Source organism: Aythya ferina, assembly GCF_964211825.1.
Source record: "Aythya ferina genome assembly, chromosome: 6".
Taxonomy (NCBI): Eukaryota; Metazoa; Chordata; class Aves; order Anseriformes; family Anatidae; genus Aythya; species Aythya ferina.
Window position 1 is genome coordinate 29756515 of NC_140303.1, and position 19295 is coordinate 29775809.

The 19295-nt window shown below is 37.6% G+C and overlaps 1 protein-coding gene across 1 annotated transcript in view; it reads left to right on the forward strand.

The window, feature by feature from the left end:
* CNTNAP5 (contactin associated protein family member 5) overlaps window positions 1–15290 on the forward strand; it is a 293099-nt gene extending 277809 nt beyond the window's left edge. Inside the window, exons 23-25 of the mRNA XM_084523263.1 lie at window positions 1625–1843; window positions 6802–6873; window positions 7785–15290. Of these exons, the coding sequence (XP_084379389.1) occupies window positions 1625–1843; window positions 6802–6873; window positions 7785–7981 (488 nt within the window). The 3' untranslated portion in view covers window positions 7982–15290. The remainder of the gene's footprint in view (window positions 1–1624; window positions 1844–6801; window positions 6874–7784) is intronic.
* The last annotated feature ends 4005 nt before the right edge of the window (window positions 15291–19295 follow it).

The following is a 19295-nucleotide window of genomic DNA, read 5'->3' on the forward strand; positions in this document are numbered from 1 at the left end:
AAGTTTTTCCCCATGACAGCTCTGGCAGTGATAGATAGGTCAGCAGACTGAGGGGTCTCCTATAAGACCCCTGGGAAAAAATGGCCAAACTCTTCCAAATTATATTTCTATGAAAACCTTCAAACATAATTACTAAATCTTTCTTGGTTTATTCCCTCTGACTGCATGATATTATGGACTCAGATCCTTAGTGCCAAAATTAACCTGTGATTTGTGCTTGTTTTGAGAAGTCTTGGTATTTTCTTATACATAAAATATGTATATGTCTTTCTGGTAGAAAAGTCAGTTACAAAGATATAAGAGAAGTTGTACTTTTTTTCCTAAATTCCTTTGGCTGAGAGCTTTTAAATCATTGTATTGGAATGATGGTAGGAAAACTGGAACCTACTTTAAATTTTACTATCTTACTCTTTGAAGCTATGAAAATAAACTTGAAAAGCTGAGAATCCTTATTTTCTAATATCATTGGAACTATTTCCAAAGTTTTGAATGCTAGTTGTTTTTTTGTTTTGTTTTGTTTGTTTGTTTGTTTGTTTGTTTTTCATTAACAAGTAAATTTGAAGACTTTGAATAACTATTGATACTATTTTTATGTGCATTTGTGGTTTTTGTCTTATTTTGTTTGATTGACCTTGATACCAAAGCACATCATGCTACAGACCTCTGAGCAGTATGAATTTCAATTTCTGGAAAGTAAATAAATGAGAGCTTGGAGGAAAGAGAAGATGGCTTCACCGTCCTTCACTGACTTTTCAAAACATTGATATTAAAACATTTAGAACTAAATAAAAAACACGTCGTTGAATTTGCTTTCTCTTTGTGAAATGAACACAGGCAGACACATACATTAATTGCACCATCTCATCTTCTGGCTGGAAAAGAGCATGGGGATACTGGTTTTGACTTAAATGAAGTATAGTTTTGAATTTTATGAGTAGAATAGGCCTGGCAGAGTGACAGCCTAGCTCATAATCAGGAGGATTCCTAGCAACTCTATTATAAAAATAAGAAGTGTTAATGCTAACAACATAATTACATGGATTGGAAAAAATAAAAAATAGATGTCTGAAGAAGAGTGGAAGTCTTTACTAGGAACCTATCAATACTGGACCACATGAAGCATTATATAATAGACAATGGAGAGCAGGATCCTTTGTGAAAAGAGTGGAGGAAGTAGAAAGACACATCTGTGAACATGGTGTTATTAACAGATGCAAAAATGTTGAAGATCACCCCCAGGATCCTGTGATAGTCAGTGTTGTTATTTTTGCTGTTTATAATTATTGTTGTGCTGATTAGCACCTATAATATGTTAGGTATTGTTAAGACAGCAGGAAAAATGGATAAGGATATGGATAACACAATGCTGTATTTTTTAATTTTATTTTTTTTTGTCCAAGCCGACTTGATAGTAAGTAAGTAAGTAGCATTGTAGAGAAAACACTGGTGATGGTAACCTTGTGGGTCATGCCAGGGAGGACTTGTGGACTGCTTAAAGAGAACCTGAACAATTGAAATTGAATACAGAGAAGTAAAACAGTAGGTAAAACAATAAGAGAATTAATTTTTTAATGTGTCTTCCTAAAACAGACAATCCCCAGACTGATTTTCTGTTGTGCTGCAGATAGTTTGTCACTGGACCCTGAAGTCTCAAAGGCAAATGCCTATGGATTCACTGGCTGCCTGTCCTCTGTTCGGTATAACCACATTGCTCCCCTGAAAGCTGCCTTACGCCATCCCAGCATTGCTCCTGTGACTGTCAAGGGCTCCTTGACTGAATCCAGCTGTGCATCCCTGATGGAAACTGATGTGAACACAGCAACCACAATATATTCCTCGTCAGGTATGACCTGCCAAGAGGGGAATGGGAAAATTAAAGAATACCAGGTTGTGAGGTTTCTTTCATTTTTGCTGTAATGCAATTGCGAGAGTGTTATAAACATTGGAACTGTGAAGCTGACTTTTCTCTCAGAATCAGGAGTGTTAAGGATGGGCCTTAGGATTAGCCAATGCCACTTTAAAGGGCATTGTACTAAAACATACCTATAACAAATAAAAAATTCTCACCACCATAGTGGAAACAGCATCTGAATTATTGTCTGATTTGACATTCCCGTCCACTCTAGATAGCTCCAGTGTCACAGATCTCAAAGGAAAACATAAATGTTACACAGATTTCATATCCCGGTTGTGATCAGCAGTAAGAATCATATGACAAACTAGTCAGATCTGTTCCCACCCTAGCAGAAAGGAGCAAAGCCTCTTTGTATGAGCCCCTTGACACATACACATCACCTCCATTGAATGCTTGTAATTTATTCTCTCAGGCTAAAGGGAAGGAGCAGTACTTGATCAGTGCCAGTAAGATGATTCCAACAGTTCGTTTATGTCTTTCAATCCTGAAACTGCCCTCTGGGAATCTTAAGAATTTTGCATATGTGAATTTGTATGCAGAGAAGGAGTCTCAGAGCAGCTGGGAGCATTGTCACCACTAAACAGGGGCAATCAAGTTGCTGCTTTAGTCACCACTGCATGTAGCAGAATTCCTAATGACCAGAAAGTGGTATAAATTAAGAGCTGTTTTTTGCCCCTTGACCTCTGAAGCCACTTTCTCTTTTACTAACTAATAAACCTCTGTTATATATCATAATATGATTCTTTTTACATTTGTACTTGCATCAAATCTCCATTTCCTGCAGCCTCTGCCTAAGATAGTCAATGGGGAGAAAAAAAAAAAAAAAAAAAAAAAAAAAAAAAAAAAAGGTTGCTATTAGCATTCTGCATAAGGATAAAAGCTGCTGATTACTCTGTGGAGAGCGGCTGGCAGTGTGTGTGCGTGCACTTCTCTCCCTCCTGCCCCCAACTTTATTTTCTCCACCCAGAATTGTCTAAAGTACCTGCGTTGAAGCACACAAAAAATGTAAATACTGTATGTGTGATAATACTGAGAATATTAACTCCTTGCCCTGTAATCTGTCCTCTTGATGATTTAGTATTTCTGAACTTTAGAAGTTGGTAAAACCTGAGACTCAGAACTGCAGGACAGAACACAGAGCAAAATTTGGCATCTTTGCACTTATATATTTAAATCTTATAATCAGCTGCACTTTAATGTCAAGGTTAAGTACTGTTACATCAGAAATGTAGAATTATTATAAAAGCCCAAACATATTTTACCCTCTCTGTGCTTTAAAATACATTTTCTTCTCAATATGATACATTAAATGACAGTACTGCCTCACTATTCACATTGGTCTTGATTAAAGCCTGAATAAGATCTTTAGAACAAGTTAGTTCTGAAGACTTTATATGCTATAGTAAGAACACTGGGTGGTAGATTCTTTAAACAAACAAAAAAAACCTCCATCTATAGCAAATTATTCTTTGTATAGATGTACTTGAGAATTACATTTATGCGTGGGAAGGATACATTTTAATAAAAAGAAGATAGTTAAGGATTAACTTTCAGCCACTTATATCTCAATTCATCACTTCCCGATTTATCATTATTGTATGTCTGAGAAGAAAAATAGAACTCAAAGTTGACTCTACAAGTCTGTGTCAGTTTTCTAGTGTACAGATGCAACAAAAATGACCTTTAGGAAATCTCAATGTAAATGTGTGGGAAACAAACAAAAAACAAACTAAAACTTTCTATATTTATAAGCTGAAAACAATTGAAGCTCTCTCCTTCAGACAAGAATATTTATTGACTTCAAGAAAGTCCCATAGGTAACAGATGCTGAATAAAATGTAGTCACTTGTGGCTCAGTTATCCATGAACATGGTTTTTGATTATGAAACACAAAATGAAAGCTGACATTGTGATTTTGATATTTAACAAAGATGTGGAAATCGCCTTATTCCTTGCTGAGATACATGTAGAGATATTGGCATTCTAAGCTCTACACTGATGGCATAAAGATGTTGGACTCTGACTGTACTATTTGTTTTAGTGTATTAAAATACTGGAAATGCCACAGCAGATGCATCTGTGAGAATGGTGGAATTCTGAACTGTTTGTCAGCCCAGGTCTTCATACAGTTAAAGTAAAAATACCAAAGATAGAAATATTTTTGCTTCTGAAAGGCGACCTAGATGGTACAAGTCCCTGTCTCATTGTGCTTGTTCTGCTGAACCTGATATTTCCTCATGAAGAAGAACAGTAGATGAGCCATAGGCAGCCTTGGCTGTAGCAGCTATGAGATTAAAGTAAGGAAAGAAAAAAAAAGAAAAAAGTAGTTATGACTTCAATCCCAAAATTCAGGAGAGGGACCTGCTTGGAAGAATCTCATGAGATACTGGGATGCTGAGAAGAGGGATCCAGGACAGCTGTTTGATTTACAAGGATCACCTTCTCCAAGATCAAGAATGGTTCATCCTGATGGGCAGGAAAATTTAGCGAAGACAGTAGGTCCAGAGAGGTTGTGGAGTCTCTGTCCTTGGGTGGTATTTTCAAAACCCAAATGGATACAGCCATGGGAAACTGTTGTAACAGACCCAGTTCTGAGTAGGGGTTTGAACTAGATGAATTCCAGAGGGGTCTTCCAACTTCATCAATACTGTGACTTTATGACTCACAGTAATGTCATCAGTTATATCTAAAAGTAGGAGGATGTCCTGAAAAATTCTCTTATGAGACAAAGTGTTGCTTTTCCTCGGCTTCACAGTTTATTGTGTTCCCACTGGGAATGGTTCAGCTGTCACATGCCATCTGCTCCCCTGTAAAAAACACTTATCTCCTTGTATCTTGATTTTATTTGTCAGTCAAAACATAATTCTTAAGACCTATGCCTGTTGACTCCCATTCTGAAAATAATTTGCAACATTTGCTTTGGTTTCTTCTCAGTGCTTAAATTCTGGTAACAGTCACCAAAAAACAATGGAGCTTTGATAACATGTAGAATCAGAACTTATGTACCTTTTTGGCATGAATTACATCTGATATGTTTTTAAGGTAGATATTTAATTTCACTTTTCCATTCATGGTTAATAGTCTTTCATGGCTCTACTTGACTAATATCACACACCAAATATCAGTTAGAGATATTTCTTCAGTTACAGTAGGACTGACAATTCAGCAGATGTGTATATTTATTGTCATTAATTTCACTGGAGACATTTGAGGACTTGAACAGAAAATATACTTTATCTGTACTTATGTGTAAAAGAACAATTTTTATCCCTGTTCCAATCCCACGAATATAGTAAATAAGTCATAATAATAGTAGTCATGGTAATGCTTCATAAGCATTACCATGACTATTTCTTGCTTGGCAACATCACTATAAGCACCTAATATCCAAACAAGGGACACATTGTAAATAGGTCTCAACTTGAGTGTCCAAATATGTCAAAATTAGCAATTACATTGATGGTGATTGTGGGTATGCTAGAGTTGTACTGTAGATATTCAGTTGACACCCAAAGTCCTTTTTGTGCCTGTAGCTCAGACAATGAACTGCAGATAGAATGAACCCTGACTGTTTAGAATGAATTTGTTTGATGAGAAATCCTTCCACCTCTAAATCCCACAGTAGCCTCTTTGAAACTGATGCCTTCTGCATGTCTTTGGGGCTCATATGAATGTTGGAGGAGAATAAGGGAAAAAAGTACCCTCATTATGGTCTTAAACAACCCAAAGCCACCATCTTTACAAACTCAGCACCTCGTGATACACAAATACAAAATAGCTGTGTGTTTATTTAAAAAATATCTTATTGGATGATGAAGTACCTAAATGTGACTTTGTCAGGTTCTAAGGCAATGTTCAGTTGCAATAAACCTTGCAATACTCTGAGTTTCTCAATCAGGCTTACATTTGTATTGGAAAGATCAGTTTGACAAAGAAATACAATACATAGCAGAGAGAGTCATCCCTAACTCCAAAGTACATGCACTGAGTGGTAACCTGGAGGTATGCAAAGGAGAGAAACACAAATTGTCTCTTTAAAGGAGACGGTGAGCTGAAAGAAAACAAACAAACAAACAAACAAATAAATAAAAGGGAAAAAAAAAAAAAAAAAAAGAGGTGGAAGAAAATGTACAAAAGTACAAAAAGGGCAAAAGTAGATACGGTGCCGTAACTCCACTGACTTCAGAGACTGCTTAACCTCTCAGTTTTGAATCTGAATTTGAAACTCCAATGCATATAGACATTTTGGCCCACTGTTTTTGACAGCAGTCATTTATAGAAAAGTTAGAAGAGAGCTTCAACATCTAGGAGTTTTTAAATATAGGAATTCATTTATGACCCCTCTCTGTTTTGAATTCCATTTGACCACTGCATTTCTGCAATGGAGAGGAAAACATCCCTTACAAGATATTGTTCCAAGCAGAGACTGCTTCTCTTTATGGGATTGAATTTGACTTGTATATCTTCACCTACAAATGTAGGTCAGGTCTATATCTGTCTAGCTTTCCTTTTGCTTCTTTCTGATATTGTTTCTTAGGTACTAAGAAAGAAAAAAAAAAAAAAAAAAGTCTAGTTTGAATGTCTCTCTGTGATTCCTCTACAGATAAACTGAGAAAACACTTTCAGATGTTAGAGTAGTTGTGAGTCTTTCTGTTTCCTTTTAAATACATCCTTAACAGACTTTGCTCTTGGACACATAGAAGAAAATTTTCCTGCAAACTCACTTTATTTTTCAGAGAGCTTCTTGATTCTTCAGTCCCCCAAATCACATCTTTTGAAAACACATTACAATTCATGAGGGTAAAAGGACACTTCTGTCTAAACTACAGTGAAAATTAATGTAGTTGATATAGAAAATAAGTCTTGTTATGTTTAACCAACTGCAGATCCTTTTGGGAAGACAGATGAAAGGGAGCCTCTCACCAATGCTGTCAGAAGTGATTCTGCTGTTATTGGAGGTAACTTCATTTTTAAAAATTAAAATTGAAATGTAATTCTGTCATGGCAAGTATCTAGGTAACTTTAAATTTGGGCCCCATAAAATCCAATTCAGCTAGTTTTTGTGATCTGATGCAGGTCTAGTATTTTCTCAATTTATTAGCACACATCTATATCAATTTACCTGGATAGGTACCTGTATTATGAACTAAGGCCATAGTGCTGGGCTTGGTATTGGTATACATGGTATTGGGTACCAACCAAGGTAACTGGTAATTGCTTTACACACTACTCTGATGAGAGCCTCAACAGAGTATTCACACATTCTCTACTTCTTGAGCTCTTGATTTGCAAGTTGATGTTGTGGAACTTGCTAGGTCATATGGAAGCATTTATATACTGGGGAAAGTTGTCTTTATAGCTTCATGTAGGGTTTTCATTTTCCTTTAACAACCTGGAAGGCAATTTATCTCTGTTTATTTTATAGGACACCCTGTAGGGAGCTGTCTTTGATAATATCTAGAAGCTATAAAGCTAAGTGTACAAGGCTCATGCAAGGTTTCAGAGATAACACAGAAGAAAATATGACGGGGCAGGAATTTGTTTGAGCATACAGATTTTTTTCTGTCTTTTATTTTTTTAATAAACAAACACACTGAACCAACTTTACTACCAGTGAAGGCAGAATTTGACTCAAATTGAAAGGTCAATTACATTGATGCTTGCTGCTTTAAGTCTCACCTGAAGTGACAAAATAGCAATAAAGACTATCAGGGAGGGCGTGATAGAGACAGACTGGTGGTACAGACTGAGAAGAGCTGCTATATCATATCCATTAGGTGATTTGCAATGGTGATGTATTTTTGACATAATTAAGTCTTTTGGTTTTATATTTTACCCTTTCTATCCTTCCTTTTTTACCCCTCTTCAGGTGTAATAGCAGTTGTGATATTCATCATCTTTTGCATCATCGCCATCATGAGCAGATTCCTCTATCAACACAAACAGGCACATCGAAATAGCCAGACAAAGGAGAAGGAACACCCAGAAAATCTTGAGAGCTCTTTTAAAGCTGACATTGACTTGCAGAACACAGTGAGCGAGTGCAAACGGGAATATTTCATTTGATGGACAATGCAATTTCTTCTTACTCTTATTCCCCTAACCAACCTCCTTCCCTTTCCTTTCCTTCCTTTTCCCTCTCTTTTTTTTCTTTTCTTTTTAACATTATTTTTTTGCGTACCTTTTTTTTTTTTTTTCATTTGGGAAAGACCACCCTGCACAGGAAACACTGACAACAATCACAGTGCCTCATTCTCTGCACAAGAACCTGGCAGTCACAGTTTACTTCTGCAGCTCAAGAGACGTGTTATCCCACACTACACAGAATAAGATCCACATGCGCACCTGGTTTCTTCTTTGAGTTCCTGGATGTTTCAAAGGCCCTACTTTTACTTCTATTTTTTCTCTTGGACCATTTAATTAATCACTTTTACACTAGAGCTGGACTTTGTAAAGTAGAGGTAAAGTAGCTGAATACGTAGCTCTGCAGATACTGGGACAGGATAGAGGGAAAGAATGAGACCAAAACACCAGACTTATTTTACAGGCTCATTTACAACAATCATAAAGAACCAGCCAAATTCTCAAATGATATGAATTGATATATATATATCTATTGATTTCAGTGGTGTTACATTAATTTATACCAGTTGAGAAGCTGGTGTGAGGTAATGAAAAATAAAACGTGTCTTTCTTGTTAGGCTCCTTCCCCCAGCCTCCTGTCCTTTTACTGTAACTTTTAGGCTTACCAATACTTTTCCAACAATATATATCAACAATAAATGTCATTCCCATATGCCTCTTTCATCTCCATCTCATAAGGCTGGCTTTATAGACCCAACATACTCTAGCATAACTCTAGATGAAGCATGGAAATTAGTAGCTTGAATCTCCAAGGGTTTTAGGAAGCTGCTAGGACTTAGGTGCACTATATTTGTCTGAAATGTTAGAAATGCAGCATATGTTCATGCCATATGGAGGATTATCATGCGCTGAGGTTAAACACTGTTGCCGCTTTGGAAAAGAAAAAAATACATAAGAAATAAAAAGTTCAGTCTTAAACATGAGATGCACCTTCTGCCAGTTATAAAAATATAATAATATTAATAATAAAATTCCAACTTCTTAGAAAAACACACAACCAAAACTGCATGAAAGATTGACTGGTATTTCTTGTTTGTAGGAATTGGAATATCTTCTCCAAAGCTAAATAGAGAGAGGTCTAATGTCATGTTAAAAAAGGTTAATATTTAATGAACCCTGTGTACAAGGAAGAACATCATGGAATGCTGTGAAAAAAAAAAAAAAGAAAAAAGAAAGAAAAAAAGAAAAGAAAAAAAAAATCCAAAATACTGCACTTAAGAGAAATGGTGGTGAAGATTAATTCAAGTCTTCTGTCCTTTCCTGATTGAAAACAATACTGAAGACTCAAATCCTGCTCATTTTACTTGCACTGCATGGATTTCAATACAAGCCTGAAAAATCTTTTCAGTCACAGTAACTGTAAGGCTAAGAAATGGAGAAGTCCCACCTAAGTGGGGTTTTTATACCCTGCTTGTGTCTGTGTAACATACTTCCTTCACAGGACTGCTTTTTCCTACTTATTGCAGTATTCTTTGGATGCTAATACATTCAGGAGAATTATTGTGCACCTGAATCTCTTTTTTTCTTGTCCCCTACATCATTCTACAGTCATCCCAGGTTGTCCACGTACTGATCCTTTTCACATAGATCAAAATCAAAGCAACACTGTATTGCTGTAATGACCAACAGCAACTTATTGATGAGATTACACGTGCAATGTCTTTTTTTTTTTTCCCTCCAATCAATACACTGATCACAGAGTTATGTAGCAGGTTATTTTTAATGGATGGAGGGGTCAAATAAAAAGAAATTAGTAAATGACAGGTTGAAAGTGGTGATTATGTGTTGCTTCTTTTTGAAGACTTATGAGAAGTAGACTACAGTGAAGAGAAAGTAATCTTGGGTTGGTATTGTTCTTATATGAAGAGGAATATATGAGACCTGCCCCATAACCAGAAGTCTAACAAAGCAATTTCACAAAGCCAGCTATGTTGAAATTAGTATTGATGTCATTCTTCCTCGAGCATAATTGACAGCAACCTTTTTGTCTCATTCTGGATGTTTTTATAATATATGATTATTTGAGTGTGTTTCTGTATGATGAGATGTCTAATCATGGACTCATTGGCTGTGTTCCCTTTATGTTGCTTTATTCTTCACTGCAAAATCCTGGCAAAGCAATTCTTTCTTCTTTTTCCGTCCTTTCTTTTCCTAGATAAAGCTGCTTTGTCTTTCATTGAGAGAGGGGAGGAATGAGCAAGCCCATGAGCCCCTGTGCCATTGTTTGGGTCATCTTATTTGAAATGACCTCTGCATAAGAAATCTCTGAAGACCTAATGCATCTAGTTAGCTTTATTAAAAATGGAATAGGAAGAAGGGGAAAGCCAACAGGTGTGTTTTTGTCTGGCCAAACTAATAGACACAAATCATTCATCTGCTTTGCTGCGTGCTAGCTTGTAGGAATAACAGTACTACAAAGTGCAGATATAAAGTGCAAAGCTACTCAAACATTGCAGTAGCTGGAGAAAAGAGACTAAGCAAGGAAGCATAGTCCTCTCATTTGTCAAGTGACTAAATCACTTTCAGCCACCTCAGAATCTGATTCTGCAAAATGCTGAACTTTCTTATGGAGGATCAAGTTCCCATCACCAAATGCAGCCTTGCTGCAATCATTTCAGATACAGCATGGTGGCTCAGTCCTGGACCAGGTGGCAAGTCATGTGCAATCACAGACCTGGCAAAACAATGTAAGTGGTTTCTTTATTTTTCCTTACCTTCATTAATTATAGTCCAGGATGGAAAAAAAATAATAATCAAAACTTAAATTTAGCTGTGTTGGTATGTTTCTATAAAAAGAAAGAACTGCACGTACATAAGTGCATGCATAGGTATAAAGAAGCACATGCATCTATGCCTATGGATGCAATGAATGTGAATATTTATATGATACAGGTCTGAGCAAAAGAACACATTTGTAGGAGCTCATGATTTAAAATACTGTCTTCTAAATCAGGACATTAATATTTTTCTAATTAAGAAGTATCTAAAACCTACTATATAAAGTAAACCCTAATACTAGCTTTTGAGACATATAGGCTGCCACCTAAGTGAAGCATTGCCTTTCGAAGGAATTTAGTCTCCTGAGGATGTATATCAATGCTAAAGTGACTAAACAGGATGAGCACTTGTTTGAAATTAATTTCACTTGGAGTTATGTGTCTTTTTTGCTCTGAGATTTTTTTTTTTTTTTTTTTTTTTGTCACGGTATGGCCCTTAAAGTATGTTTACAATGAAAAACAAAGGCAAACAAAGGACAGGCTTTTAACCTGCATTGGCTAAACCAGGATTCTCATCTGGGTGAAAGTAGCTGTGAAAAAAAGCAACTTAGAGCCGTGCTAAGATCATTTTCAATCACAACTTTTCCTTGATGTTTCAGTTAAAACTGATGGCCAAGATTCAAGCATGAGGTGCATTTTCTCTGCTTTATTTTAATCTGATCTAGCCAGACTGAACCAATCCTATTTAGTAGTCATTAAGTTTTTACAGTGTAGGCCAAACCTGTATTTTAATGAGGTGCTTGTCTATATTAGCATTTAGCTGATCACATTTCACATATTGGGTGAGGAACAATCAATACATCATATGGTTTCGCTAGGGTGAGGGGATATGAATCTTCTCATAATGAAGTCCACTATTGATTTTGCTGCACGTAAGATTGAGCCCTAGACCACAAAGCACTTGAAGATTATTTTATTTATTTTTTGAGTCCTTTCATTTTGTTTTGTTTTGCATTTGGTTTTACAAGCTACCTGTTTCACACTTGTCATTCAGTCCTGTCCTTTGGTCTGTGAGGACAGGGCAAACAGCTCAGACATCCTTTAAGATGAAATGAATCACTCTCAAGAGGTGCATCTTTCTCTCTATTGATTATAGAGCTCCAGGCAATATGCTAGCTGCTTATAGCAATGTTTATCTACATAGAGGAATCTCACACTGTGTTTGCAACTCCAGTAGACATATCTGCACAGGGCTTACAAGATACGTTACTTTCAGAGGTGCCAGTTGGAATTGAGGAAGGAACATCCTAGCAACTAGAATTACACTAGTCATCTCTGCTTAAGAAATGCATGTCTACTTATAGCTGAAAATCACATCAAAGCACCCTTTTGAGTCAGTGACCAACCAGTCAGTAATCTGTGGAGTTTAGAGAGAATAGATCTCTGATCTATTCAAAATACAGGATCCATTCATTGACCTGTGGGAGTGGGGGAGCTTTGACAAAAAGTATACATGTAGACGGATCTACACAGATTTTGTAATCTAAAGCTAACCTAGACCCCCTTAGTTGCCTTTCTACCCATGGGTCTGGTGCCGTTTGAGATAAACTGGATTTCCTTTGCAGCTCCAGTAAGGATGCAAGTCTCCTGCCTCTCATGTCTTGTATCTACTAGACCCAAGCAGATATTTACTGATACCTGTTGGTTTTTCAAATTACATCGAGTGCCCATCCAGAAGCCCTAACTTCTAAATGAGGTGAATCCTTGAAAAATCCCATCTTCAGAACAAAATCAACCTTCCTTTCCATCAGTGTAAGCCAACTTTTTGAAGTGCGTCCTTTACCCTGGGTTAGCAGAGTCTACGAGGAGGCAGGATTTGACTCCTTTGTACTCCACCGTCTCATGACATTGTTGTTTCTTGTTTTCACCTACACTAAGCCTACACTGAAGAAGATGAGTTTCAAGTATTGTTTTGCACTGCACAGACACAAAGGGTCATTATATTATTATTATTATTTATTTTTCCAAAAGCAACACTTTGTAAAAGAGTTGTACAGAAGCTGAGACCTTGTGAGGCTCTCTGAGATAAGTGCTATTTCAAAGCTTTCATGCAGTTTTGCAATGCTTACTTATCAAACAAGCCAAGCAGTATAGTTACATCCCTGCCAAAATATGGCTTTATCCAGTCTTTTGAGGTTGGTGGGAGGCCTCTTTGTTGACTACAGTTAGAGTTGCACCAAGTCCTTTGGGGTTTTCTTGAAAAGTTACTGTTGCAGCCACACAGCTTCAAAACATATTTTGTTTCTTTTGGATCTGAACTTTGCTGTGCTCCCTTTTGCAGTGAAAAGCTCTCCACATCCCCTTTTGATTTGGGTTGCCCCCCTCTCTGTGCTCCTTCTGTATATGAAACTTCTAAACACACTTCTTTTAGGACTGAAAGTTTTTTTTTGTTTTATTTTGTTTTGTTTTGTTTTGTTTTTCTCTTTGATTGTTTACTTTGAGCCATGCCTATAGGATTTTGGATTTTTGGATATTTCTATCTATTGGTCCTTATTTTTGTGATCTTTTGCACTAAGTTACTCTGACAAAAACAAAAACTGGAAAAAACACACTTTCTGGTGAACTATTGCAATTTGTAAGCTCGTTGTTTGTTGTTTGTAATGTACTGAGTCTACAAGCCGAGCTAAGGAAGGATTAAGGCAACAATTTATATTGACACTCACTCCATATCTAGTTCACCTCTGGTTTCTTTCCTGTTTCTCTCCTTTTTTTCTTTAACATGTGGGTCTATCAAATTGGTGGTAGGAGATAGAAGAACTTGTGTTATTATGCTAAGGTTATGATTTTTCTCCTGGCAGTCACAGAAACCAGAAATATGAAGAAATGGCATGAATATCAAAATGTCATCTGGGTGTTCAGCTGTGAGACTGCTCTCCACCATGGAGATGTAGTCATCTCGGGATGGTGACCTGTAAGGGGGAATGGGGACATTACCTCGCCAGATTACACAGCGAGGCAGTGCATGAGAGGAATGCTCTCAGAAAGGTAAAGCTGTTTGAACCCATGTATGGTAATCCTTGGGTGGATATGAGGGTTTCAGATCCGTTTCCACAATATATTTGTGCCATAAATTGGGTTACCAATTATCTGGCCAAAACATAACCTGAATTGTCCTGATGATCTGCAAAGTATCAGAGATGTGCTTCAATCATGGGAGAGAATTTCAAACCACCTCTAAATCGTATTAATCTGAATCTCCCCAGTTAAATCACTGGTGCTCTCCCAGCTGCTTCAGAGAAGAATTTGGGATTATTGCCCTCAAACGATCATTTAATGGGTACAACAGATGATCCAAAGAATGGTATTTGCTTAGAGGCTATCCTCTTCCTTGTCTCTCTCTCACTTTGGATGCTTGTGGCAGCTTTCTTGTAAAATTACTGATTGCTGTTTATATCCCAACACCATTTGCTTCTTGATATGCCAGTCATTCCTCTTTTTGTGGATTTCAGTCCCACAACTCTAACGAAAGTCCATCTGATACAATTTCTGCATGGGAAATTATTTATTATTTTGCATGCCACAGACCATTAGAATTTCTTCTTGCATTGTTTAGGCAAACCATTTTCTGACATTTTTGTCATTGCTGCCAATGCTGAGCACACCTATTAAGAAGGAAAGCTGATCACTTCTGAGTTAAAGCTTAGACACAGTTGGCTGCAGCCCCTTACAACACAGAGGAGTATTCGGATACCTGAGCCCACTCCATGAACTTTCAGACAGAGGTTAGAAGAGCAAGGAGGTATATATATATATATATATATATATATATATATATATATATATTTCAGATATCTAACCATATAAATCTCTGTGAGTTTTGCAAATGAAATATTTGACGTAGACCATTATATGTAAATGATAGGAAGAAGCTAAACATCATTACACATGACCTGCTTTGAAACCCACTTTGTGAAAGAAACAGAGCCAGCTTCAAATCTGGTGGTAATCCTGTTGAGGTCAATCTAGATACTTCACAGATGAATTTAGCCTTAGATCACCCAAGGCAAGGGCAGTGATGATCTCCTGCAAACTGAGCCTGACATATATGAATTCAAGTCAGGACCTTATATTCGTCATCCCCTACTGCTGTCAACAAGAGTTGCATTCACTGCAATTATGTGTGTCTTCTAGCAGAACTGTGGATAAAACTCAGTATAAGGCAATGAACTTCGGCTACACTTAAGCCCATGTCATGTTTTAAGTCACCTTCACAAGTTTCTGGAAATGTGAGTAGGGCTGTTATCAACCAACTTGGGAGCCAACACATTGATTTTAAGAGGATTTTATGCATTTTTAATGGAATACACCTCTTGGTGGACTGTGGGTTGCTGTATCCTACTTGAAAAATGAATGCACCCTATAAAGGGGAAAAAAAAAAAAAAAAAAAAAAGGCTTCACAGGCTGAAATCTAGCTGAGATTAAATATTTATAATAATTAAAAATTGGCCCTTCTAGGGAGGAGCCCTGCATCATTCGTTTTACTTTGTTCTACTTAAATTACATTAAATAAATCTCTCAGAACACTGCTCATTTCAGTAGCAAAGATTTTTTTTTTCTTTTAATGTTCTGTCCAAGGGTAATGCAAGAGTCTCTCAGTTACAGTAAAAAGTAAAATGGAGATTTAGATGATTCCCCTTTCACTATCTGGTTTTCTAAAGAGAATTCCACAGGACGTTGCCTCAGTCCGCGTCAGTTTTGTAGACAATGTAACGTCTTAATACACTGTTCGGGGATTGAAAAAATTTAGCCTTAGCTTCTTTTGTTTTCTATGGTTACTGTTGTACAGAAGAAAGACTTAAACTGTAAATAATGTATATTTAATAAAAAGAGACTTTTTGTATGATTTTGTGTGGAAGACAAATGTCTCCTGCTGTGTTTTTATTTTAGCATGGGATGGACATTAAAAAAGAGGTGAATATGGGAAAATTACTTTTCAGGCTTTTACGCGTTAACTTTAAGCCAACAGATCTCACTGGATATTAATAAAAGCTGAAGAGTCCACAACCTGGATTTATTGATTTCAGCTATTGCTAAAAGTTGTTGTCCAAGGACATCTGATCATCACCCACATCCCTGACATAACTCATTAATGCTGGTTTGCAACACCTACCCCGAGTGCACAAGCACACAGATGTCTAAGGGGTTAAAAGACATGTCTGGAGATGTGCTTTAATTTGGGTTAGAAAGCATGTGTGGGCATTGGCTCTACAGCCTTCCAGGTACATGCACATGCACGTACACGCTTCCCAGCCTGCCATGTGTGTCCTGCTGCATCCACATGTCCACTTGTGAAAAGATCACACTTCTGCCTGTCGCAGCAATTCTCACTCACACACTGCTGCCATCACATGCATCCCCAGCATGATAAACCAGGGCTGGCTCAATATTAGTGATTTTACCATTAAACATTTATATATTAGCAGATGAGCTGTGGGTGTTGTTATCTTAGGAACTTCTTTGTGATTTTTTTTTTGTTTGTTTGTGTTTTTTTTTTCCCCTTCAATTCTGGATAAAACACCTTCCAGAAGATGGGGTTAACAACTGTTCATGGTCCTGCACACAGGTGCGCTGTTTGGCTGGGTAGCTTGGTGGTATGTACATTGGGGTTCTGTTGCAGTTAACGGTGCCTGAGTGCTCGTCTCACAGGATGCTCCAACCTACTACAGGTGTCCCAATCCACAGCCAGCCACACAACATGCAGACACAACTGCCATCCTACCCAGCAACCCTCTCCTGGCATCCTCTTGTTCCTCGTGGGTGGGGAAGAAAGGCGTTAGAGACCACTTGACTTAGCAGAAACTTCAAGTTGCAATGAACCCCACACCAGTTTCCTTCTCAGAGAAAAAGATGAGCAAGTAAGAGCAATACCAATACAAATCTCCCAGCCTTCTTTCTTCATGGCTAATACAGTAGGAGTTACAGAAGTAACCTTTGAAAACCTGCAAGGCCATGCCAAGTCTTACAATTTTATTTGTAAGAAATAGAAGATGTAAGAACACTTGGAAATTAACTTTGTGTAGTTTACAGTCTGGAAACATCACTGGCTTGTTTTCTCTTTTCCTGAGGAGAGAGGGAGAAGGTTTTTTGTTTGTTTTTAACTCCCTAGGTGGCTTCTTTAGCCCTCCCATCCGCCTATACTTTTTTTTTTTACTTTTTTTTTTTTTTTCTTTTTTTTCCTCTCTTTATTTTGCTTCTCTTCTTCCTGAATAGTCATATGGTAAGTTGGAGACTTTATTCAAAAGGTTGCATTAAATAATTGCACTAGTGTAATGGAAATGCATGTATATAGTTGATGGGCTGATAAAACATCATTAATTGCAGTTTATGGATAGTTAGCCATGTCTGGAAGAAGATACAAGATATCATGGTGGGTGGCAAATACAGTTTTCATCTGCCTCACCCTCAACACCTGCTGTCCTTTTCTATCAGGCAGAATGAAAAATTCACCTCTCCTGCAGCAGCCACATGAGTAGCAAGTGGTTTATAATAAAGTTTTGTTGCTTCATCCAAATGCCCATTGGCAAATATATATAGGCAAATACCATTAAGTAAACTCTGCTGTGAAAGAAATATAGGAGAGCCCTTCTATAGTAAGCTGTGGTATTTGTCTGCTTTTTCCCTGCAGCATGAGTATTAGGCTGCTGCAGTCAGTGCTTATTTTTCTATACCAGTTAGCCTAGCAAGAAGTCACAAAAAGCAACTATACAAGGTTACGTTGTTCCTCCAACCTCCCATGCTGGTGATGTCCATATTTAACTCTTACTGGCTTAAGCTCATTGCTCTTTCTTTCTCAATGCCTAAATTAAATAGCCTTTGCCTCAATTTAAGCCCATTACTTCCAATGCCCAAGGAAAGGGCAAGAACATCTTGCTCCCTTCCTGTCATGCAGCAGCCTTTTCTTTTTTTCTCTGTTTAACAGCTATGGCATTCCTCCAGCTTCCCCATACTCTTCAGTTTTCCTCTTTTTCAGACACTCCAACCCCACTTCCCTTACACCTTTTCTTGCACACCGTATTTTAACCCTATACAATCTCAAGAACTCCGTGCTTTATTTTACCTGCTGGGGTGTCAGGACCGATCTGTAGATTTTTTTTTCCCTCTCCCAATATTTTGTTTACTCAGCCCCGCCCCCTGCAGTATTCCCTAACAAAACATCACCAGAGCCCTGTAGTGATGATGGCTGTGTCTTGCCACAAGATATGCCCCAGCAGTACGGCACCAACAACATGATTTAGAGTTTACTGCAAAGAGCTCACACATGGCAAGTATTGCTGTGACACAAAATACCACATCATGTGATGGACCACAGTGCCTCTGCCTCATTAGGAGGCACAAAGGGGTGGCTAGTTGTCCAAAAGACCAGTTTCCAGTCCAATTTCACTTTCCAAAATGTTGGGCAGTAGGAAATTAGGAACTGACAGGTGTGGCAGATCTCTGCTTTAATAAGGAGAAGGTATTCAAATGCATCTGCTGCATCTCTGCCCCGTGGCTAAACTACAGCTTTAGAGAAAAAAAAAAATAATGTGGAAGGGAAGCTGATTTTTTTTTTTTTTTTGTATCATGCTTTGCTGTAAAATGAAGTGTAATAAACAGGACAGATCAGGAAATGAACAAGTTCTGATGGGGAAAGCATGCATTAAAAAGGATGATCCATGTAGGAAAGGCAACAAGCTGCTATATAACAAATGAAGGATTCAGCATGAAGCAGTTCAGCTTCAATAACCTAAGCTAGCAGTCTGCTAGCAAGTTTATTCAGTTAAAGTGAGGCATTTTTTCTGAAAGATTGAGCATTTGAACAGAATATTGGACTTTGAGTAGGAATAGGAGTGGTAACAAACAAGTGAAACATATATACGGACTCCTTACTTCCCTATGGACATCAGTTTTAGGTGGTGATCTTTGGTGCTGATGCCTAAAATATCATAACACCTCTGACCAGCCAACTGCTGGGTATGGACTGACAAAAAGATGTTTTTTTTCTTACTGATATTTAGGGAATTTACTATTTTATATATAAATTTTTAATTTTGGAACCACTTTCTGTCTTGATTAGGACCTACTATTCTTTAGGGCCATCTCTCATCTGAATTTTGTACAGGAGTGAGAAAACCAGGAACAGTTTTATAAATAACAGTTTAATAAATAGCAGTACTTATTTCCCTCAGTTACAGAAAGCCATGGGAAGCAGTCAAACTGAGAGGCAGGCACGTGGGACTGTTCTGCCCCAGGGTACACCTGAACCCGCACCTGTGTGCTGCCTTCCATAGATAGGATTTACCTGAGCTTTATGCAAAAGACTGATTAAGTCCCACAGGTAAGGCTTTACATAGATCTATAAAAAATCCCCATACACACCAGGTATAATCAAGGATGAGGCTGTGACTTTCAGGCCATTCCTCTGCTTATGGAGCAGAGAGGAACTGTCTCTACTCAGCTGTTTCCTACCACCACTGCTGGTG